The following is a 24,185-nucleotide window of genomic DNA, read 5'->3' as shown; positions in this document are numbered from 1 at the left end:
TCTGTTTTGTGAACAATAGATCTGATGTTGGTCATGAAGATGCTGGGTAGCACCGGTCTGAGGGGCTGCTTCCTTAGCCTAGCTAGCAGACCCCCTCTACAGCCCCGCTTCTGTCTCCATTCTCTTCGCCTTCTGCGCCGTCTTCTGGACCCGACAACAATCCAGTGAGAACCCGGTGGTCTCGCTATTTCTGTCGGAATGTTGTGTGATTGTTGAAAGTCCTCTGTAATGTCGGTTCGACTTGCAAATCCAACACACCTTAACTCTGCACTGGTATATGCAAGTTTCATGCCATCCAAACAGGTTGTGCACACACAAAACAACAGTAAAAGGCACCAGAAAAGAGAGCTTCTAGCCGCAGCGTCAATGCGCACCTTTTTATACTCGACACACTGTTCCACAACTGCCTTGTTGTTTGGCATTTTGATGCAACTTTGTCTTAATGGCAAACCAATATTGCAATGACCATCGACGAGCTTAGCAGACTCTGAGACGGACTTAATAAAGCGCTCCTCCTCCTTCGATAAGCCAGATTGTTCATCCTGTGGGGTTTTTTTCCTCCGCAACCTTTGCTGCTGCTCCATTTTTCTCCTCAACTGCTCATGCTGTTCCTCTAGAGCGTGTTTCTCCTTCAACAGCTTCTGACGAGCCATGAGAGCAGCTGTTTCAGCCTCAGCTCTCAATCTAGCTGATGATGTGGTAGACAATGATTTGCTCACCAGTGAACTGCTCTTTTTTGATCTTCTAAACACATTAAACACAATATCACCTGCTCTTATGTCATCTTCTAATACATTCATTACTATTGTTGAAGTGTTTTCATTATCCTTAGAAACAGATAAATATGGTCAATAGTTCCCTGTATAAGTGATGCTTGGACATGTGGCACCTCCAGCAGCCATTCTTTTGTGGCTTCCAAAACAGCAGTTTTATGTTTCTTCACACTATCAAATCAAGCAATTTGTTTTTTCTTGTTCATCAGGTGGAAGTATAGAAATAACACTGCTGTTTAGTTCCTTTGCTTCTTTAAACTAGCTTGATATATTTTCACCACGTTTGGACCTTTTCATTATCAGTGCTTTGCTTTAGGTCTTTAATTTGTTTAATCAGAGCTTTGATCTTTCTCCCCTTTACCTGACGTTGTTCTTGGTGTCTAATTTATGTTCAAAGGCCTCGTGTAAACTTGTTTGCCTCTTTTGACTCGTTTCATTTACAGCATTCAACCCGGTATCATTTAACTGCATTTCATCCACAGAATAATCCAGTTATCACAAATATCTGCTATTTTATCCAAATCACAGTGCTTCATTTTAACACAATATATTGTCTTTTACTCCCCTTTAAAACTATCCACTGGACTAAGCTAAGCTCAAACCTTGTCTTCTATGCATACTAGTGGTGGGTAGGCTATTTATGTACCTCCATACCAATAGACTCAAACCAGACAAGCTGTCTAGAACAGAGCTACGGTGGTACTCCTAAACACAAGGCTTCAGCCACTTGACACAAGAAAAAATAAATTGAAAAAAAGAAAAAAAAAACACTTTCAAATGTACCAAACAAACAAAAACAGTACAGTCATGAATGTACTGCTAGACCTAGCAGGGGAATACATTTATAAATGACAACAAAAAAAATCCAAAAGCTTATAAACAAGCAGTAGAATCCAATAAAGGCACCTGTGACAGTCACATAGTCACTTTGTGAATGAATGGGCCTTTACGTACTCACAGCCAGGGGCGGGGTGACCATAGGGAGGTTCGGGAGGTTTCCCGAACGGCCCGTCGTTTCCAGGCCGGATCGGCCGGTGATCAGAATTTTATTTTTTTTTCTTTAACCCAATTAAGCACAGCAGCGCTCGCGCGGCCACAGGTGCAGATGGTCAGTCGCGAATGTTTCGACTCTAAGAACTGGCTCTTTTTTCATCAGGAGGGGCTACAAACACAACAGCCCAGCAGTGTTAATTTTGTTGATGAAATATTTTCGTCATAGTTTTCGTCAACGGCCCTTTTTTCATGACGAAAACGAGATAACTAAATAAAAACTACCTAAAAGGATAAAAACGATAACGAAATTAACTGACATTTTCGTCAATGAATGAAAATGAGACGAAAATGCTTGAAAGGGATGAAATCCAATCAGAACTGATTTAATTTTGTGACGGGGGAACAAGTTAGGAAAACATCCAATCAAACGCACAGTTGCACAAATTTGCTCTAAACCCGGGAAGACCAAACTAGCCTGTGATTTGTCTTTACTTCCGATATAACTAAGTTATGTAAACAATGTCAGCAGGGAGAAAGAGAAGAGCCGATGTATGGACACATTTGTCCTTTGATGTTGTGACAAACAAAACCATGTGTAAACCATGTGGGGTGACTATCTCGGGTAAAAACACGACAAATCTTAAACGACATCTGCAAACCAGTCACCCAGATCTCCATGCATAGGTAAGCATTTTAATGTCATGCAGGGTAAAGTGTTTTTCCCAGTTTAGCGTTTGTGTTTAGAGAAAATCTCCACACCGCGGTGGATTAGCCTTTCCTAATCTTAGTCCTGAACACTGCCCTGTACCTTTCAGAGCGTGTCCTGCTGTAAAACGCTCGTATTATCTCAGTAAGTTGGTGTTAATGATCAGGTGTGTGGGAAGCAGATGAAACACTAATGTTAATATTATTAATAATATTCCATAACTTTTAATAAATGTTTACTTTTGTGTAAGTATGTATAATGACTAATTCAAGGGAACTGAAGAAAAAGCATTTACATATTATATTTTAGTCGACTAAATAGAAGAATAGAATAGAATAGAATGCCTTTATTGTCATTATACAGGATGTACAATGAGATTGGAGGGCCACTCCTGTTCAGTGCCATGCAACAGAAAATCAAACTCTCTAAAATAAAAATAAAAATATAATCTAGTATAATCAAGAAATATACAGAAAATAAACAATGTATAAAATATACAAAAAATAGAATGTATAAAAATATATACATACATTGGTGCATCTGTACATTGTAAGAAAAGTAAATAAGTGTATACATATAATAATGAAGATGATGAATATTGCACTTGGTGAATGAATACTGGATATTACACAATATAGGAATGTTAGATATTGTTCAGTATGAATAATATAATATTGCACAGAGATGTGGGGGTTGCACAGTTACGGTGGGTGAATGTGTGAGTTCAGGGTGGTGATTGCTCTGGCGAAGAAACTGTTCTTGAGTCTGTTTGTTCTGGCTTTGATGCACCTGTAGCGCCTGCCAGAGGGCAGCAGGTCAAACAGGTCAAAGCCAGGGTGTGAGCTGTCCTTGATGATGTTCCTGGCTCTGCTGATGCAGCGGGAGGTGTAGATGTCCATCAGGGAGGGGAGAGGGCAGCCAACGATTCTTTGTGCTGTCTTGACTGTCCTCTGAAGCCTGACCCTGTCTGCCTCAGTGCAGCTGCCGTACCATACTGTGATACAGTACGTCAGCAGGCTCTCAATAGATGAGCGGTAGAAGGTCAGCAGCAGGTTTGAGTCCAAGTTGTTCTTCCTGAGGACCCTCAGGAAGTGAAGTTGCTGCTGAGCCTTCTTGATAACAGCTGTGATGTTATTTGACCAAGACAGATCAGCAGAGATGAGGACACCAAGAAACCTGAAGGTGTTGACCCTCTCCACACGCTCGCCATTGATGTAGAGGGGAGCTGGGTCAGTCCTGTGCTTCCTGAAGAAATCAACTGTAGATTTAGTCGACTGTATTCTTAAGATAATTTCGTCGACTAAAACTTGATGAAAACTATTCAGATGACTAAATTATGACTAAAACTAAATTAGATTTTTGTCAAAAGACTATGACTAAAACTAAATCAAAATTTGTTGTCAAAATCAACACTGCAGCCCAGCCAGCACAATGTTAGGAGAGGTGAAGGGCGAGACACCAGCTAAGGGGGGTGGGGGGTGGGGGGGGTTGACGATCTTTTTCCCCCTTTTGCTGCTCCGTTGTACGATCAGATAAAAGGCCTCTCCAAACCAAGCTCCCGGGCTGAATTTCAACCCCAGCCCGCCCCTGCTCACAGCTATCGTTTACAATGTGATCTCTGTCATCCAAAGTATACCAACAATATGTTTAAAACCCATCTTCAGCATTCAACACATAAACACATTTTTCTGTTGACAAAATATTGCGGCGTATATTACTCAAACATGTTACCAAATGCCGATGCAGGCTAAGACGTGGGCGTATACTGAAAACGCATCATTTCATTATTCACTGCAGAATTTATTGCTCACTTTCACAGGTTTATGAAAGCAAACACTTTGTTGATTGCATTTCATATCACCATGCAATGGCACTTCCAACAGAGATGATTAAACGGTCAACAGAAAAGTTGCTCACCCCACACAAGATCCATGTCCTCACCATACACCTGCACACACTCAAATTACTAACACCACCACACCCAAAGTGCCACCCACAAACCAGACGCAACCACGCCCACACATGGCAGCACAACAGGGTAAACCAGGGGCATTCAATTCCAGGCCTCGAGGGCCGGTGTCCTGCAGGCTTCAACACACCTGAGTCAAATATAGAAGTCATTAGCAGGACTCTGGAGAACTTGACTGCATACTGAGGAGGTAATTCAGCCATTTGATTCAGGTGTGTTGGATCAGGGACACATCTAAAACCTGCAGGACACCGGCCCTCGAGGCCTGTTGTTGAATACCCCTGGGGTAAATGTTAAAGGGTAAACTGTGCCACCCTATGGTGGCTTAGGTGTATTCGAAAAGACAACCTAAAAAAACTGCAGCCTTGTTAGTGTATGGCTTTTTGCCATGTTGCAGCCTTCATTAAACAGCATTACTGATGTTCACCCTCTGGCTCCCTGTGCTTAGCATTATGCATACAACAGTAAACTATCAGAAGGAGAGAAAAGTACCACTGCTAATGATGAGGTGGAATATGCCAGAAGAAAAAAACAATCATGGTCTGTCTGCCATGAAATACATTTTTGTGTAGATGTTTGCATCACATGCTCAACAAAAAAACTGATTTCCAGAAGGATGACAATCAAGGCACTGGATAACAGAATTAACCATTTTGCACTGCTGGCAGTGATGTGTGGTTACAGTTTCTGCAGCCAACAAAAAATTTAAGAGATCTGGCACTGCAGCCCTCAATTTCTGTTCATAAATAAAGTGTGTTCTAGTCCATGCAGATATGGTGGCTGTTGTATGTACTTCTTCTGATCCAGGCATCTACAGCAGTGGTCCCCAACCTTTTTTGAGCCGCGGACCGGTTTAGTGTTAGAAAATATTTCCACGGACCGGCTTTTAAGGTGTGGCAAATAAATACGTCAAAATAAATGATATGACCATAACCAAGTGTGATATTTTCTACGTATAATAATAAAAAACGTGAATCCACTTTGTATTCGTATGCAACTCTATCAGCAGCGTTCTCGTAACATCCTGCCTCAACATGATTAACAGGCTCTCTGCCCACAGCGCTCCCTGGTCAGCTGTTAGAGCCATGGTAAAACATGCCTTCAAAATAAGATACACCGCAAAAACAAATACAGTAGAAATCACCTCAGTCGGATTCAAATGGCCCAGTTTGGGGTCTATTATCGAATTTCGCTGCAATGGCTTCTGCTTCATCTATGAATTTGCTTCTGCAAATTTTATAATCTGAAATTTTACTCGTAAGTGCAAGTTTGTAGCTTACACTTGCCACGATTGTCCCCGGTGAAATGAACTGATATAAACACTAAAACAATTTCCAGGCGTTGTTAGTGTGTGTGTAGTTGTGCATGAACGAGCCGATGCATGGAAGTGGGCGGACAGGAGCTGAGGAGGGTTTTAGCGCTAAACTCATCCAGTTTATGCGATCACATTTAACTGGAAATTTATTACAATGGGACCAGATTTTTCATCCGAGGTAGGTGAATATCCGACGGATTTATGTGATGATTTTATTGGAATTAATGTTAGGAAAAATCAGGACCTGCAGATGCCATCCAACTAGAGCGAAAACCCGATTTGTGCGACTTCGACTTAGGTGATTTTTACTGTATAAAGCGCATGAAAAATACAACTCACCATAACACTGAATCAGTGTAAGCCCCCTGAGCTTGTTTCTCTGATACTCATTTTTGCTGGCTTCTGGTTTGACTGGGTTCGGCCGATTTCACATGGAGCGTGGCTGCAGAGCCGCGGTGTCAAGCGCTGGAGAGTCAGTTTGATGGCTGGGTCTACCTCACTGCTATCCCCGGTGTTGATAAATAAAAATGGTAAATGGACTAGTTCTTACATAGCGCTTTTCTACTCTTGTTGAGCACTCAAAAATTTAAAGAAGCGTTATGTAGGTCAACCAACCGATTTCGTTAGACAGGCCTGAAGCTTCTGGGTTTAATTTTAGCGGTGACGTATCATGTGAGCAGAAACGTCTTGACACGTCAAGAGGAAGTCATGGAGGGAAGTAACGGAGCGAATCCGCCCATTTTTCAAAATAAAATATAGTTTAGGCGCAGATAATAAGTAAAACGGAAATAATTTAAGTTATTTATTCTTTATGTGCGGCCCGGTACCAAATGTCCCACGGCCCGGTACCGGTCCACGGCCCGGGGGTTGGGGACCTCTGATCTACAGGACTCTCTGTCTTTTAAGCTGTTGCTCTAAGTGAATAAAAATATTAATATAGTACAAAAGACAAGTACAATAATTAATAAAAATAAATAAATAAACATGGCTTTGTCATGGCAAAAGGATCACGTATATGGATGCTATTTTAATTGGCCTATATTTAGCCCATTCCATAAATGCATTGTTTTCTTTAATATGACAACATATGACCATATCAACTTTATTGATTATTTGCTCACCATTCCAGTAAAAATAGCAATGACAATAAATAAATAAATAAACTAGCATGAATACATGTTTTCAAATTAATGGAATAATGTATAAGCTCACACAAGATTACAACTGCATCAACTATACCTCCTTCATTTTTATTTTTGCATTAACACAACAAAACTCATTCTACCTCCCCAAAGTTGGTTTGAGCTTTAACTATGTGCACATTCCTGCTACAATTAACAGCAGCAGGAGCAATTCATTAATATCTCAAAAGTGAGGAAGTTTTTTGTTCATTTTGTTTTTTGTTTAGATCACAAAACAGATAACGTATGAAAATGCCCAGTTAAGATACACAAAAATAACAAAGACAAATTTGTGCAACCATGCATTTTTGCAGAATGCATTATTAAATGCCATATTTTTTTATTTAAAGATCATAGCATACCTCCATCTCCTAAAATATATAAAAGACTATGATTTACTATCCATTTTGTCTTCATTTCTCTGCCACTAACACAGCAGTCGATTCTAAGACCAGGTAAATTAGTTTTGAGCAAGTACCCCTAAATTGCTAGCTTTACAATTATCTCTAAGGCCAACAGGTTGCATTACATAAATCCTTGGGCCATCAGCATAAGAGCAAACATTATTTTTTGCAATCTTATCCTTACAGCAGTGCAACAGAAAAAGCATAAAAAATAAACAAAATTTACTATATATATATACACAAACTATATATATATATATATATATATATATATATATATATATATATATATATATATATATATAGTACCCCCCCCCCCCCCCAAGGCCCAAATGGTTGTGTGGTTATCACAGTAAACACAGCAGTCTTTTCTCAGTATATTTTATTTTATACATTGGTTTATTGTGCGTTACATTGAATCACTAAGCAACTGAAACAGCCTCACTAATGTTAACAGAGAAACAATAGCACTGCTGAGACAACGGCATTCTTTACAGACACAGCTTGCTATTTTTAACAGTCTCAGTGTTTTGCTTTCCTTGTCTGTACGGGGATTTCTCCAAAACATGTGTTGATCATTATTATTGATAGTCTGTTATAATAAGTAGCTTTGTATGGAATTGCAGGGCTTGTCTGTGTCATCAAGATGCATCGATAACTAAATTGGCCACCAGATGTCACTGTGGAAATGGGTTTCAGGTTGTTTCCAGTTTTGGTCACAAATGCTTTGAGTGTTTCGGTGTTTCTTAAAAGTCTCGCTTTGTCCATCACTAGTAAATAAACGTCAGTGCTGCGAAGAAACAAGACTTCGAGAGCCAAGTTACCAATGAATAGCAGCTGACTATCTGGCGGGGACTGGAGGCTCCAACCTGTGAAGTACTGGTTCTTGATTATAGGTTGCTGAAAGGGAACTCCCTCCACCGCAGAGGGAAGAGAAAAGGACTCAAGGAAGGAACAAACAGTGAAATTAACAAGGCCTGCTTTTTGTTTTTTTATAAATTCATTCCTACACCTTTGCTCAAACCCTTACAAATGTGCCACCATTTAAGGGGAAATGAACCGGCTTTCCAATGGTAGAAGATTTATTTCCAAGAAACACTGTTACAACAAAGAAACATTTGACGAAACACAAATGTTCTTACTTTTTGATCCAAGTTTATACTTACTTCTGTCACTTAAAAGGAAACACAAAGAATTTAGAGACACCTGACTAGACCCTCCTACATTCAGCACACAGCTGTCAGAGGAATCTTTCAGGGATGGTTGCGTTATTTTCTAAAGAGTTTATTGGTTAAGAGGCAGTGATTTCCTAGCTGCTTAGAATTTAATTGGAACATAAATGCGCAGGAGGAAATAGACTCGTAGCAGAATTTACAGTGCTGACATATCCCAGGAAGAAGTGAATCTCCTTAACCCTGAAATCACTTTAACACAGGACTCTTATGAAAGATTGATCACCGATTGTTATTAAACAGAAGGAAGACGATATCAGCTGCTAAGGTAAATCAACTTCTCTCACTTCACCCCTCCAGCCACCCTGTACATAATTATGTACATCATTTTTTATAGTTATATATTGTACTTTAATATTTATTTTTTGACATCTCCTACCTACAAATATTATGTTGTCAGAAGATTTTTTTTTACCCCACTAAAATTCCTGTATTGTGACTGAAGGGGTTAAGATTAAAAACTGCTGTCTAGATTTGTCGGGATTGCAAATGTATTTGTGGGAACTTCCATTTAAGAGCACAGTAATATACAAGATTGTATGATGACATAAGAATGAAATCATCATTATTCTTACCAGATCTTAAAATGAAGTAAATGTAAATTGGGATGAACAACACCACCTAATAGATTGCAGTGCCATTATTTAACCCTAGTAATATGCCCCAGTTTCCATCCTCCTCTTTTCTTCTGGGGTCAAAAATGAGCCTGCCTGACAAACTGACGAAAGACAAACTGGAACATTAGGAACGTTAGGACAAACAGGTTATACAGGTTCTCACTCCCACGGGCACTCCCTCTTTGGTTGTTTTCATTTTGTTTCTCATCTGGCAGCTTTGCTATCTTAATCATGATCTGAATGTACTGTTGTCCAAACATGTTTGCTTTTTCATGATGAGCTCCATAAACTCTCCTCTTGTTAGAATTTTTCTTTTTCTTTTATTTGTTTATTCATTTTGGTGCCGAGAGAGAGATAAAAGAAAAAATGTCAGAAAATAAGAGAATAGATAAATGCTACACAAACCAACAATCTTGTTGGATTCTGTGTGAGTGAGTGAGGAAGTGAGAGAGTGAGTGAGTGGCATAGTGTGAATGTCTGTGTCTCTGTCATGAAACATGAAAAGAACCAGAGGCCGGTCATCTGAAGGAAATGAGTTTTATGACGTTTCAAATATACTCATGGTGTATGTTTGATCTTACCATCTTTACATTTGTTTGCCTGACAAATCTGTCTTAGACTGGAAAATAAACATACTTGTTTAATGACACAGAAGCACATAATGTTTGGTGTCAGCCAAGAACAGTGTGTTCGTCCTGGGATTGTCTATCACTGACAGATTATCAATAACAGACACCAGGACACTGTGGGGTGGAATGTCAGCCACTGATGGAGACCAAACAAACAATAAAGAGAAACTCCGAGGTCATGTGAAGACGCAGCTGCTGGAATCCTTTGTCTTGCACATTTCTTATTTTGCATATGATGTAAACAAGACTGATAAGCTTTGACTATATGAAAACCTGAGTTGAAGAAAAGAGTGTCAGTACTTCATTTCATGTCCAGTACCACAATGGGCATGGTATGCACTTCTGATCCAGATTAATCTGTAAACACTGTGAAAATGGCTAATTAAATTTAATAATTGACTCCTTATTCCATTGTGTTGTGTAATTCCTGTCCGATAAACGAACACGCTGAAACCTGGAAGGAATAAGCTGGTAGCAGGTTTCTTCACATCCCACGAGGACAAGGTCCGACCTAGGTGCCTGAGAATGAGATGACATAAGTCTGGGGGCTCATCTGCATGCTGAGCCCCAATACCAGTCAGTCACTCATTCAACAAGTGTCCAAAAAAAAAAAAAAAAAAAAAGAAGAAGAGAGACAAGACAAACTGGCTGCCCCTGCTGTCCAAAAAAATCCACACCCAAGACTTGAATTAGACTATTGTGTTGAGTCTTTGCAGGTGCCATGTGTAGCAGAAAGGACATTCATCCCTTGGCCACACTGATCGGGCCAGTATAGTATAAAAGACAGCACCCATTTCAGCATTATGATCGCGCTTCATGCACACACACTTCTGGGTTCTCTTCTGTGCCTCTCCTCTTGCTGTTGCAGGTAAGGGCTGTGCTCACCTTGTCGCTGCTCCACCTGTTTTTCTAGATTACAAGTGATGGTTGTTTCTCGTTAGTGTTAATCTTGACAGCAAATTTTGATTTAGTTTTAGTCATAGTCTTGTAACGAAAATGTAATTTAGTTGTAGTCATCTGAATAGTTTTAGTCTAGTTTTAGTCGAGGAATTATAAGAATATAGTCGACTAAAACTACAGTCGATTTAGTCGACTAAAATCTAAAGGGTGTAAAATGTAAATGCTTTTTCTTCAGTTCCCTTGAATTAGTCATTATACACATTACACAAAATTAAACATTATAACATTAAGTTATAGAGTATTATTAATAATGTTAACATTAGCATTTCACCTGCTTCCCACACACCTGATCATTCCTTACTGAGATAATACCAGCGTTTTACAGCAGGACACGCTTCGAAAGGTACAGGGCAGTGTTCAGGACTCAGATTAGGAAAGGCTAATCCACTGCGGTGTGGTTAAAAAAAAAAAAAAAAAAAAAAAAAAAAAAAAACACACACACTTTACCCTGCATGACATTAAAATGCTTACTGGGACCAATGCTTTGCATGTAAAAATCTGGGTGACTGGTTTTCAGATGTCGTTTGAGATTTGTGTGTTTTTACCCGAGATAGGCGCTCCACATGGGTTACACATCATTTTGTTTGTCCCAATGTCAAAGGATAAATGTGTCCATACGTCAGCTCTTCTCTTTCTCCCTGCTGACATATCAAATCACAGGCTAATTTGGTCTTCCCGGGTTCAGAGCAAAATTGCGCAACTGTGCGTTTGATTGGATCTTTTCCTAACTTGTCCCGCCCCATCACAAAATTAAATAAGTTCTGATTGGATGTCGTCCCCGCCAAGCATTTTCGTCTTGTTTTCATAAGTTGATGAAAGTGTCAATTAAGTCATCGTTTTTATCCTTTTAGGTAGTTTTTATTTAGTTATCGTTTCGTTATCGTCATGAAAAAAAAAAAAAAAAAAAGTGTCGATGAAAACTATGATGAAAATATTTCGCCAACAAAATTAACACTGCTTTACATTACAGAACGCATCGATGGATTAGAAGAATTCCAGCTACAATAATCTGGTAGGCTGTGGTGATGGCCAAAGCTAGGCTTTGTGAAACACTGAAAAGTTCAAAGCATTTGTGCCAGAATTGTATCGAAACAATCTGAAACCCATCTGCACAGTGACACCTGCTGGCCAATTTTGTTATCGCCACATCTTGATAATGCTGTTCAATGAAACAATGACACAGGCACGCCTAAGTCCAAACTAAGCAACTGATTATACCGGACTATCAATAATTATGATCAACACATGGTCTGGAGGAATGAGGAGGCTGTTAAAGACAGTGAGCTGTGACTATTTTTGCTCAGTTAACATTTGTGAGCCTGTTACATTTTTTTTTTTAATTAATTCACTAGCACGCAAACCAATTTAGAAAAAAAATACTGAGAAAAAATGTTATGTTTATTGTGATAAACATAACATTTTTATCTAAATTGTTTTGTGTGTTAAGGAGCAGGTTCAAAGCCTCAGACAGTCAGACATCGCGGTCATGTCACAGACACAGACTGTGTGTGGTTATCACAATAAACATAACATTTTTCTCAGTATTTTTTATTTTCTAAATTGGTTTGCGTGTTAGTGAATTAATTAAAAAAAAAATATATATATGTTTATTGTGATAACCACACACAGTCTGTGTCATGACCGGGTTGTCTGACTGTATGAGGCTTTGAACCTGCTCCCTTTCTCTTGCTGTTTATGGGACATTTACACAAACCAAAAAATAAATTTGTCACGAGAATTAAGAAACAGATCACCTAGATGCGGTTTTTCTTGATTAAAAAAAAAAATTGTTTTCAGTAGTAATCTTCCCGCTGTGCAGTTTGTAGGTCACAGGTTGCAGCGTCAGCTTATGGACGGGTTTCGCCGTTCAGGCCCGTCCAGTCAAGTCACTGCCCCCTGAAGCTGAATTCTACTGATACGCTTCAAAGTTACACAAATTCATACAATTTGCTAATGAAAAACTTAAACAACCACGTCACCGATAAATAACTGCAGTGCGAGCTCAGTTTAATGATTCGGTTTAGCGCTTCTGCGGCGATCGTGTTGACCAGCATGACTGAGGAGGACACGGAGGGTTTCAGCTCCACAGTCAGCTGTCACCGTCTGTGCTGAGTTGATTAGTGTTTGCACCGAAAGAAAAAAAAAAAAATAAATCATTCTCCTGTTTGTGAATGGCTCGCCTAATTCGTTCATCACCGTCCACAGTAGCAATAATGAGGTATACGTGCGTGTGTCCGCTTTTAATAAAGTATTGGTATCAAAAACATTCAGCAATTACAAGGCCCAGCCCCAGGATCATTACAAAAAAAAAAAAAAAAAAGAAAAAAAACAAATTAATCCTGGTGCCTCGGCTGCCTGTAAACAGCAGGAGTGAAACGCGCAAACGCTTCGCTTAGCCACGGTCACGTGATGTAGGTGTTTTGAACCAGGGTCCTATTCCAGAAAGCAGGTTTTGCTAATAACTGAGTTAACCCTAAAATGAGGGAATCTCGGGTTTTCAGTTACAGAAAGAGAGCTAACTGCAACTTTGAGTCAGTTACCGGGGTAACAGACTCTGAACCTAACCTGCTCGCTGGCAGGTTTTATCCAACAAACTCGAGTGTCTCCCTGACTCCTGCTGCACCTGAACCACCTGTCTGGCACTCCGATTCATTTCCTCATTCATAAAGACGCTGCAAAGTGATCAGAGGAGGGAACTCATCTGCAGACATTTATGTTTCTACAAGCACTGAAATCCCAGTTAGAAGTTAGTTCGTTATTTTTGTACGTAACATGAAGCTTTTACAGTCGTTCACTCTGTAAGGACAGAGACAGCGATGATGTCACGGATTTATAATGAGCGCGGCCGCAGCTGTCAGACTGTCAGTTCCTCTGAAACATTTACTGTAGTTACTGTAGCATCACTGTTACACTGATCTGGATGAAGCTTTAGGCACAGAACACACTTTGGATGGAAAATGTCTGGATCCTAGAGATGATGTGAATGAGTGAAGATGAGGCTGAAATTATTTGAGGACTTGAAAAATGAACTAAATGATTTAAAGTGACTTAAATGGTGGCATTTTGAAAGTTACGGTGTCTGAAATTCAGAGTGAATTTCCACATATTTCCCACTGAAAATCACCTAAATCGGTGATCATAGGCTATATAACGGATCCGCAAACCGTGTACGAGTCCACCCGCAGGACGATCCAAATGGATCAGGATTGCTGCTGCTGTATCAGTCTCTAACACACAGGTCAGTTAGTAAACTCAGTCTGAGCGGTTTCTCGATATTTTTATCTTCACTTTCTGTCTCCTGCAGTTTGTCCGTCAGGCTGAATAATTAGATTTTATAAATCAAATGTAAAATTAGGATTCAGCTTCATCTGATGGAGATTCAAGTTGTGTAACTGATGACAGCCGAGATTATAAAATAAATGATATATTTTATAACAAACTTTTATTCTGTCTATGATGATGTCAGAGTAGGCTAGGCTGATTAAAGTGACTCGTCATGCTCCACACTGACACGTGTGATCCTCCATACCTCGGATTAAAATGGAGGCTCCGCCCTTTATTTACCCGTTGCCATGGTGAATCCTGGTATCAGAGCTCCATTGATGATGGCTTTCTTTCCTTATTCACACACGTGCTAACTCAGGGTGACCATACTCAGAGTTGATTGAACTAACTCTGATCAGCTGATCAGAGATGGTCTCAGAGTTGGTCAACTCAGGGTATGTTTTTAAACTCAGTTTGTTGAACATGCTTCCTGGAACAGGCCCCTGGGCTGTGATTTTTTTTTTTTTTGGGCAACATGAAAAGTGGCGTAAGTTCCCATGTTGCATCTGCGCCTCCCATAGCTACAACTTCACTTGAAAAGCTTTCACTGCATCAAGCACGGTCCCCTCCCTGAAGCGGCAGGTGTAATGCATTAAGATGCTATGTTGCACAGAAAGGTCAATTCACACAGCCACTTTTCATCCCGGAGCTCTGAATATTTTCCTTTTCCTTTATTTTCCAGTGGCTCAGTTTGCCCCAGGCACGGGATAAGTTGAACCAGTTCACAGGGTAAAATGACCCGTCTATTTTGTCCAGTATTAAAACAGACAAAAAAAAAAAAAAAAAAAAAAAAAAAAAAAAAAAAAAATCCAGACAAAGCCATTTAAATTTAGGTTACCTGAAACAACACAAACCCAGCTGGGTATGGTTTGATTTTCTTTTATTTACCACTGATAAACAATAATTTTAAGGTGAGGGTGTAAATGGTCCGTGTACTTTGTGGCCAATGGATTTTCGTTTAGGAATCAGAAAACAAAAATCAGAAAATGACTTGCTTCCTGATTACCATTTCAAAATTGGTAAACGAAAAATGAGCCATTTCCCATTTTTTTTTAATATGTCAAAAACAAATGTAAAACAAAAACAAAAAAAATGAACCATTATCTGATTTAATTTTAGTGGTTACAAAAAATTTAATTCTGGATTTTAAAAATCCCGTGTGGACATTTTATTTCTTGTTTTGTGGTGAATTTTATACATTCTTAGCATAGTAGCTCTTCTGTAATGTGAAAAAATATGGCTGACAGTTATTGACTTTTGGCAGGGTAAGTTGAATCAGTGGTTAAATTGAACTGAACCACTTGTTCAACTTACCCCATGGCCTTTGGCTCACTTTGCCCCATAGCAGCCATTTTGGACAAAACGGTCCAGTTTAGCTAATAAGTCTAATTTTTAACAAAATGATTGACATGGTTTTATAGTTTGGGAATCCAGCAATATATACCATGGATATACCTTAAAATAAATTCATCTTTATATAAACATTAAACATGAAATGCTAAAAATTTACTTTGACAAGGAAAAACTGGTTATTTGTGGGAAAAAAAATCTTACCATTTGTCACATGTATTCCTGCCACCTAAAAGCAAGGTCACATGACCCTAGACCAGTGGTTCTCAAATCCAGGCCTCATGGCCCAGTGTCCTGCAGGTTTTAGATGTGTCTTTGCTTCAACACACCTGAGTCAAATATAGAAGTCATTAGCAGGACTCTTGAGAACTTGACTGCATACTGAGGAGGTAATTCAGCCATTTGATTCAGGTGCGTTGGATCAGGGACACATCTAAAACTTGTAGGACACCGGGCCATGAGGCCTGGATTTGAGAACCACTGCCCTAGACAAACATAGCTGCTGATATACAGGGGTGGGTCATCTTACCCACTGGCTCATCTTACCCCACTCTCTCCTATTTCCTCCAGAAAAGACTGAAACTGCTGTTGATTTAAACCTTTACCTCTTATAAAGTTCACTGTCTGTGTTACGCTGCTTATGAAACGCGTCATAAGCAGCGTAACACAGACAGTGAACTTTATAAGAGGTAAAGTTCACTGTCTGTGTTACGCTGCTTATGACGCGTTTCATCAGCACACTTCCCTTCGCAGCGTTCCCTGGTGTGTGACGCAGTGACGTACTGTAAGCTCACCTGTGCAGGTCTCCGTCTGCGTTTCCTCCCGCATCCGTCCCACCAATCCTCTCTTTTATTGAGCTTTGAATTTGACACCGGTGCTTTAGACCCGCCTACCATCATCGCAAAGACTTCCTAGGAATCTTCCTGGAATGGTTGCGCTACATTTTAAACAACAAGTAAGTCATTTAATATCTGTTTTATCTTTTAACTGAAATATAAATATCTGCTCCGGAGGAAATAGATTCTCAGTGTAAGGTTCAGTGGTGATGTATCCCAGTAAGAAGTTAATCGCCTTAACCCTGAAATTCTGCTTTCTAGTGCAGGTCTCTGATGAAAGACTGAAAACTGATTGGTTATTAAACAGAAGGAAGACGAAATATCTTCAGCTGCTGAGGTAAATGAACTTAAGTCACTTAAGATTAAAACTGCTGTCGGGATTGCGCACGCATTTGTAGGAGTTTCAATTTCAGAGCGCGAAATTTTGGAAGAATTATGAGTATATGAATCACACCAACGTGTTTTACCCAAGTTTAAGGCAATTTACTGCAAACAGTGGTAAATTTAACTCCGAAAAAGTGTGGTTTATTTTGTGAGTGAAGGGGGTTGTGATAGTTGCTGTTATGAGTGTTAATTTATGTGGAATGAGAGGGGCAGATGTTTTCAGAACGTGCGTAATTGGCACGCGTGGATGACTCAAAGCTGTGCAGTGCCGAAACTTTGGCTCTGTCCTGTATCTTTTCACCCAGTCCTCACGTACATATTTAGATAATATCCCATGCTGAACATGCTTTTAGTCACATTTCTGTTCAGCGATTCGTACAAAAATAGCTTCTCTACATGTCATTTCTCGGCAATGTGCGCATACTGCGAGTGGGGGGCGGTGGGGCTGAAAAAATAAAAATCTCCCCACCTATCGGTGGGCAATGTAATAACAATACAGAATATACATTGGAACCAAAACACAAAGATGATCAGAGACAAAATCAGAAAAACAGCAAAACTCAAAACCCTACGCCCAAGACCCAGGGACCATGAGACACGTGTTGGCCGAGTGTCAGACGCAAGATCTTTTTCAGCCTAATTAATTCTCTCTGATTCTCTCTCTCTCTGCTCACATAAAGAAAGCAACATTAAGAAGACCTGCAAATTCAACACTGAACACACCTTGTTAGATCATTAATGATTATTTATCTGCCTAAGAGTAAAGAAGCGTCTCTTTGCAGTGACCAGCAGTTTGTCCTCCATGAGCACAGGATCACAAAGGAGATTGATCTGAACTTCAATCCAGTGTAGGAGCTGCTCCCTCAAATTACCACAGCCTCTATTCTTGATTGGCTTTGAACATTCAGTTAAATACACCAGGTTTGTATGGCAATGTTTTCACTTTTTTCTTTATGAGCACTGATCCAATTGACTTAGACACAGCAGGGTATATATATATTCAGAGTCAAGCACACACTATTTAATGGTGCTATTATGCAATGTTTAACATGAAACATGAAAAAGTTGATTTCAGTAATTCCATTCAAAAAGTGAAACTTGAATATTATGTTCATTCATTACACACAGACTGATATATTTCAAATGTTTATTTATTTTAATTTTGATGATGATAACTGACAACTAATTAAATCCCCAAATTTAGTATCTCAGAAAATTAGAATATTACAACAATACAAAAAACAGGATTTTTAGAAATGTTGGCAAACTGAAAAGTATGAAGATGAAAAGTATGAGCATGTACAGCACTCAATACTCAGTTGGGGCTCCTTTTTCCGGGATTACTGCAGCAATGCGGCGTGGCATGGATTCGATCAGTCTGTGGCGCTGCTCAGGTGTTATGAGAGTCCAGGTTGCTCTGATAGTGGCCTTCAGCTCTTCTGAATTGTTGGTTTTGCGTATCACATCTTCCTCTTCACAATACCCCATAGATTTTCTATGGGGTTAAGGTCAGGTGAGTTTGCTGGCCAATTAAAAAAAAGGGATACCACGGTCCTTAAACCAGGTACTTGGTAGCTTTGGCACTGTGTGCAGGTGTCAAGTCCTGTTGGAAAATGAAATCTGCATCTCCATAAAGTTGGTCAGCAGCAGGAAGCATGAAGTGCTCTAAAACTTCCTGCGTTGCTGCGTTGACCTTGGACCTCAGAAAACACAGTGGACCAACACCAGCAGATGACCCGGCACCCCAAACCATCACTGACTGTGGAAACTTTACACTGGACCTCAAGCAAAATGGATTCTGTGCCTCTCCTCTCTTCCTTCAGACTCTGGGACCTTGATTTCCAAAGGAAATGCAAAATTTACTTTGATCAGAGAACATAACTTTGGAGCACTCAGCAGCAGTCCAGTCCTTTTTGTCTTTAGCCCAGGTGAGACGCTTCTGACACCATCTCTTGTTCAAGAGTGGTTTGATACAAGGACTGCGACAGCTGAAACCCATGTCTTGCATATGTTTTAGTGATGGGTCTGTCGCGAACGATCCGGCTTTAAGAGCCAGCTCTTTGAAGTGAACGATGGGAGCCGGCTCCCAATAGTGAGCCATTTCTTTTTACTTTTCGTTTGTTTCCTTTTTTTTTTTTTTTTTTTTTTTTTTTTTTTTTTTTTTTGTGGAAGCCGCATGTGATTAGTTAAGATGAATGGTAGCATATGATCGTCTACAATGAGCGGGAGGGGGAGGGTCCATGGACACACTGTGCAGTGAGTAAACAAACAACAGAGAGGGAGGGGCTCCTGCAAAATGCGCTCGGAGACAGGAAAGAGCCCGAGGAAGTTGCGCGTTACATAGAGGCTACACGTGGGAATGGTGAGGAAAATGAGTGACGGAAAGTGTAGCAAAGACTGGAAACATTTTAACCTTATACCTCCAAACACGTCGAACGAGAAACGCCGTACTTCAAAAGTGCCAGCATTTGCGGACTTCCAGTCACAAATACCGTAATACCACTACATGACTGTGAAGTGTAATTTCTGAGCTTTCAGGAATCGTTTGAAATTTTTCAATAGCCCGAATGGTCACGGAGTTAAGGTGAAAAGCCAGCTGATCAACTTCCTTGGACCAGCTGACTCTGTGGTGAGACGCTACATCTTAATCAGCTGTTCGCGCCTTGTAAGGTCAGGAACCCCGTGATTCAGCAGCGATCGCCTGGCGTTAAAGGATTATTCTGATAGACAAACAGGGTGTAGACTGCAAATTTAATATTGAGCAGGCTGCACAAACAACCTACATAGGTATACAGTATACGAATTGTTCATCCCTCAGTGTAATTAGAAGGACAAAACAGGGCAGGTCATCAGGCAGGAGAAACAGGAACAACTCCTCAAAGGCCCTTGTTTTTTCTGATTTCCAGTCTTTTGTTTTATAATTTGCATTTGGAGCACTCTATTATATGTTGAGTATATAAAGAAATGTTTGATATAGGCCTAATGTATGCTTTTACATTAGTAATTCATTTTACACTTTTTTTAAAATTAAAACTTAAGGAGCCATTTGGGAGCCCAAAGAGCCGGCTCTTCTTTGGGAGCCGAGCCTAAAGATCCGGCTCTCTGAAAAGAGCCGGAATTCCCATCACTAATATGTCTGTGCGTGATGGTTCTTGAAGCACTGACTCAAGCTACAGTCCACTCTTTGTGAATTTCCCCCACATTTTTGAATGGGTTTTGATTTACAATCCTCTCCAGGGTGCAGTTATCCCTATTGCTTGTACACTTTTTTTCTACCACATCTTTTCCTTCCCTTTGCCTCTCTATTAATGTGCTTTGACACAGAGCTCTGTGAACAGCCAGCCTCTTTAACAATGACCTTTTGTGTCTTGCCCTCATTGTGAAAGGTGTCAAAGGTCGTCTTTTGGACAACTGTCAAGTCTGCAGTCTTCCCCATGATCATGTAGACTACAGAACTAGACTGAGAGACCATTTAAAGGCCTTTGCAGGTATTTTGAGTTAATAACTGATTGTGGCACCAGGTGTCTTCAATATTGAACCTTTTCACAATATTCTAATTTTATGAGATACTGAATTTGGGGTTTTCATTAGTTATTATTAATCATTAAAATTAAAAGAAACATATTTGAAATATATTAGTCTGTGTGTAATGAATGAATGAATATAATATACAAGTTTCACTTTTTGAATGGAATTACTGAAATCAACTTTTTCATGATATTCTCATTTTATGATCAGCACCTGTAGATGCTCAGATTTGATGTATTCTGCCGAACATTACTTTTTTTGACTCTCTTTTTTTAAATTTATCCTTTTTAGGACAGAGTATGGAAACCGCACCTTCTCACAGAATCCTGCGACCCCTTCTGCTCAGTATTTTTTTGCTGGGATGTTTTGTGATTCTCTTTTTGATGTATTTTAAACCAACTATAAGCTGGTTACCAGGTCCTGTAGAGTCAACAGTATTCAGAGAACCTGGCCTGAACCTCTTCCCCAACAAGAGTGATAAAAATGTTACCATTGTGCTGATCTGGAGCTGGCCTTTTGGAAAAGAGTATGACCTGAGCATTTGCAGCTCAGTCTTCAACACTGACGGCTGTTTCATCACAGCAGACAGGAACCTCTACAGTAAGGCAGATGGGGTCATCATTCACCACCGAGACATCAGCACTGACCTGTCCAATCTCCCACGGCTCCAGCGACCATCATTCCAGAAGTGGATATGGATGAATGCAGAGTCGCCATCACACTCATCCCAGCTCCCTGGATTAGACAACCTGTTCAATCTGACTGTCAATTATCGTCAGGATGCTGACATTACAGTGCCTTATGGGTACATTATACCAGCAGAGGGTGAGGAGGATTTTATCCCACCAGAGAAAAACAAGCTGGTTTGCTGGATTGTGAGCAACTGGAACCAGAGCTACATACGGGTGAAATATTACAATGAACTGCAAAAATACATGGAGATTCACACATATGGACAAGCCTTCGAGAACCCCATCTCTGACCAAGATATTTTACCCACCATTGCCAGCTGCAAGTTCTATCTGGCATTTGAGAACTCCATCCACAAGGACTACATTACTGAGAAACTGTACAACCCGCTGTCAGTGGGGACAGTGCCAGTGGTTCTTGGCCCACCCAGACAGAATTATGAGAACTTTATCCAGGGAAACGCCTTCATTCATGTGGAGGACTTCACCTCACCCAAGGAGCTGGCTGATTACCTGCTGCTCCTGGACAAGGATGAGAAAATGTACCTCAGGTACTTTGAGTGGCGGCGGCACTTCAAAGCAAAGCAAAGCTCTTTTGGGGCTGAGCACATGTGCCTGTCCTGTGATTACTTGCGTAGGCATACGGAGTACAAGGTATTCAATAATCTTAACAAGTGGTACTGGGGTGGCTAGTGCTTTTTAGGGTTGTGTGGTTCTTGTTATGCTGTTGAAGAAACTGTTTTAAGATGTTTGTCCTTCAGTTAACACAAAGGTTCATTGCTGATCTGTCCAGAGCAGCTGAATGGTAATTTTCTGTTGGTTAAGTGGCCCAATGAGATGTCTCACTTCTCATTCTGTCTTCTTTGAATTTTGGTTGCCATGAAATTTTGTTGAGCCTTACTTTTCCTTTTGAATTATCCATTTATAATTTTTCTTTATTTATGTATCTGCTCATCAGATAACACTGATGATGCAAGTTTTTATTATCTGCTGTTCATTCTGCTCCTCAGGGCACTTGAATGCATACCTGGCTGGCTGTGTCAGCAAGGAAAGTAGAAAGAGGGGCCAGGGTGTGTGCAGTCTAGCAGAATTATAAAAATAATTTTGTTGGGTATTACATGCTTTTAATCAGGAATTGATGCCAAGGGCCAACTTTAAAATGTAAAATTACAAGTATAAAAAATATAAATAATAAAAGACAAAAAACTGTGGTGGAAAAACAAGGTGTTAGAGCACCACCTAGCGTCTTTCTGTGCACCCGTCTCACAACTGGCCTACTAATGCAGACTGCAACCTCCCTTGTTGACATCAGTGAAAACATAGGTGTTTATTTTCTTTTCATGCCTTCATGTGTGCTCACTCTGTTCTGGGTGTTATGTTGTTAAAATTTTTTATGCTAATAAAGCCATTTAACATGTTTAATAGCATAAGCAATTACAATTATAGATACAATTATATTGTAGTGGAAATTGTATTACTCTGTCAAAATGAAGAACTACAAAGTGAAAGAAATTAGTTTTTATGAAGCTTTAAATATACTCATGGTAAATGTTTGCCCTTACATCACACATTTATTTGCCTGAGAAAATTTGTCTTAGACTGGAAAATAAATGTAACTGATTAAAATACTCTAGTACATAATGTTTGGTTTCAGCCAAGAACAGTTCGTTTGGGGTATGTCTCTAACAGATTATCCATAACACACCCAAGTACTCTGTTTCGGGAACTGATGGAGACTGCACAAATGATAAAAGGAGACTCCGAGGTCATCTCAGGAAGCAGCTGCTGAAGGTCTCTGTTTTCCACATTTTGTTTTGTGTAATGATGTAACCAAGATTGATAAGCGGTGACTATATGAAATCCTGAGATGAAGAAGAGTGTGTGAGCACTTCATGTCATATCCAGTAACACACTGGGCACGCCGTGCAGTTCTGTCCCAGATTACTCTGTAAATTGTGTGACAAATGGCTAATTAAATTTAATAACTGGACTCCTTATTCCGTTGTTTTGTGTCATTCCTGTTTGATAAATGAACACGCAGAAACCTAAAAGGCTTAAGCAGCAGTAGATATTTTTTCAAAAGCCTAATGCAACCTCTGAGGATGAGTAAATCTAATTGACCCAAAAAACTGCTGACAGATATTTGACAATCCTAATGAAATTAATTTTGTGTTGTCTAATAGGATAAAATAGTAAAATCTAGGCTCAAACTGAAAAATATTTTAAAATACACAATGTTATCTATTAATAAACAGCCATAAAGACCAAAAAAAATGTAGTTTGTTTTGTGTCTTTTTTCTCATCATACATGAAGGAATTGTGGTTATTTTAGAGTTGCCTCTGTGTTCTCTGTAACTAAAGGCACTCACTCTGTCTTTTCCATTGAGGCTCAAAGTGTGTCTAAACCCAAAGGGTACTTTTTTCCTATTATTGATTTTTAGGACATTCTCTAAACCAATCATCGCTCTCTTTTATAGATATACATTCAGCTCAGGATCCAGCAGTAGGGTTCTAATAAGTCCTCATCTAATGTGTGCCGATCTATTAATGTGGTCACATTCATTGTGCTGATTTGAAAATTATGCATAACTAAATATCTTGGATGTTGTAAGCTTGCCATTTGCAGCCTTTAACCAACTAACTGAAATACATGGAAATATCTAATTTTAACTTTCCTCTCTGTTAAAAAAAAACAAAAAACACACACACCTTTGTGGACCCCCCCCCCCCCCCCCCCCCAAAAAAAAAAACAAAATTTTATGGTTCTTTGACAGATTAAAACATTGATGGAAAGTAATTATATTATAATAAACTTTATTTATATGGCATGTTAACAAAATTGGAAAGAACATCATCAGAATACATTAAAAATACAAGAAATGGCATTAAGGGGTGGGAGGGGGTGGGAGGGGGGCAGATAAAGAAATTTGAAAGCACCTATCAAACACTAATGATAAAAAACTGAACAATTACCAGTGTCGTTCAAACAAGGACCTGGAGTGTTCAGATGTTTTGAATAACACTTTGAATTTTGGAATAGCATTTATGCAGAATGTTAATTCACTGCTCCTTTAAGAGAGGACCTTCAACATCATTTTTAGAGCTGTGAAGTGTGGAGAGAAGATGACACCATTTATTGTCACAGCTACAAACTGTATTCAGAGTAAACATTCATGGACATTTCTGACTGTTGGCAAAAACAGTCAACAAAAGAAATTTGCTTTTCAAAAACACAAGAAATTATGTATGAGCCCCAGGAGTGCCAAATGCAGGTGTGATGTGATATTTTACCAGG

General features: G+C 39.6%; 1 protein-coding gene across 7 annotated transcripts; it reads left to right on the top strand.

Annotated features, from left to right (window-relative positions):
- Positions 1-8,593: 8,593 nt before the first annotated feature.
- On the top strand, positions 8,594-22,859 carry LOC115793765 (alpha-(1,3)-fucosyltransferase 9-like). Of its 7 annotated transcripts, none has more exons than XM_030748863.1 (5): positions 8,823-8,841; positions 16,207-16,408; positions 16,551-16,626; positions 17,456-17,594; positions 20,493-22,859. In XM_030748863.1, the coding sequence occupies exon 5, from the start codon at positions 20,501-20,503 to the stop codon at positions 21,581-21,583; it is 1,083 nt and encodes a 360-aa protein (XP_030604723.1). In that variant the 5' UTR covers positions 8,823-8,841; positions 16,207-16,408; positions 16,551-16,626; positions 17,456-17,594; positions 20,493-20,500; the 3' UTR covers positions 21,584-22,859. The 7 variants fall into 7 exon arrangements, 5 of the variants coding, with proteins under 5 accessions (XP_030604723.1, XP_030604724.1, XP_030604721.1 ...); XM_030748864.1 differs by lacking the exon at positions 8,823-8,841 and adding an exon at positions 10,489-10,687 and having other exon boundaries at positions 16,556-16,626; XM_030748861.1 differs by lacking the exon at positions 8,823-8,841 and adding an exon at positions 10,489-10,687.
- The last annotated feature ends 1,326 nt before the right edge of the window (positions 22,860-24,185 follow it).

The sequence above is a fragment of the Archocentrus centrarchus genome, chromosome 16 (assembly GCF_007364275.1).
Source record: "Archocentrus centrarchus isolate MPI-CPG fArcCen1 chromosome 16, fArcCen1, whole genome shotgun sequence".
Taxonomy (NCBI): Eukaryota; Metazoa; Chordata; class Actinopteri; order Cichliformes; family Cichlidae; genus Archocentrus; species Archocentrus centrarchus.
This window is presented reverse-complemented; position numbering and strand designations above follow the sequence as displayed.

What these genes read in the sequence shown, in the direction of transcription:
- LOC115793765 (XM_030748863.1), top strand. Translation starts at nt 20,501, where the DNA reads ATGGAAACCGCACCTTCTCACAGAATCCTGCGACCCCTTCTGCTCAGT.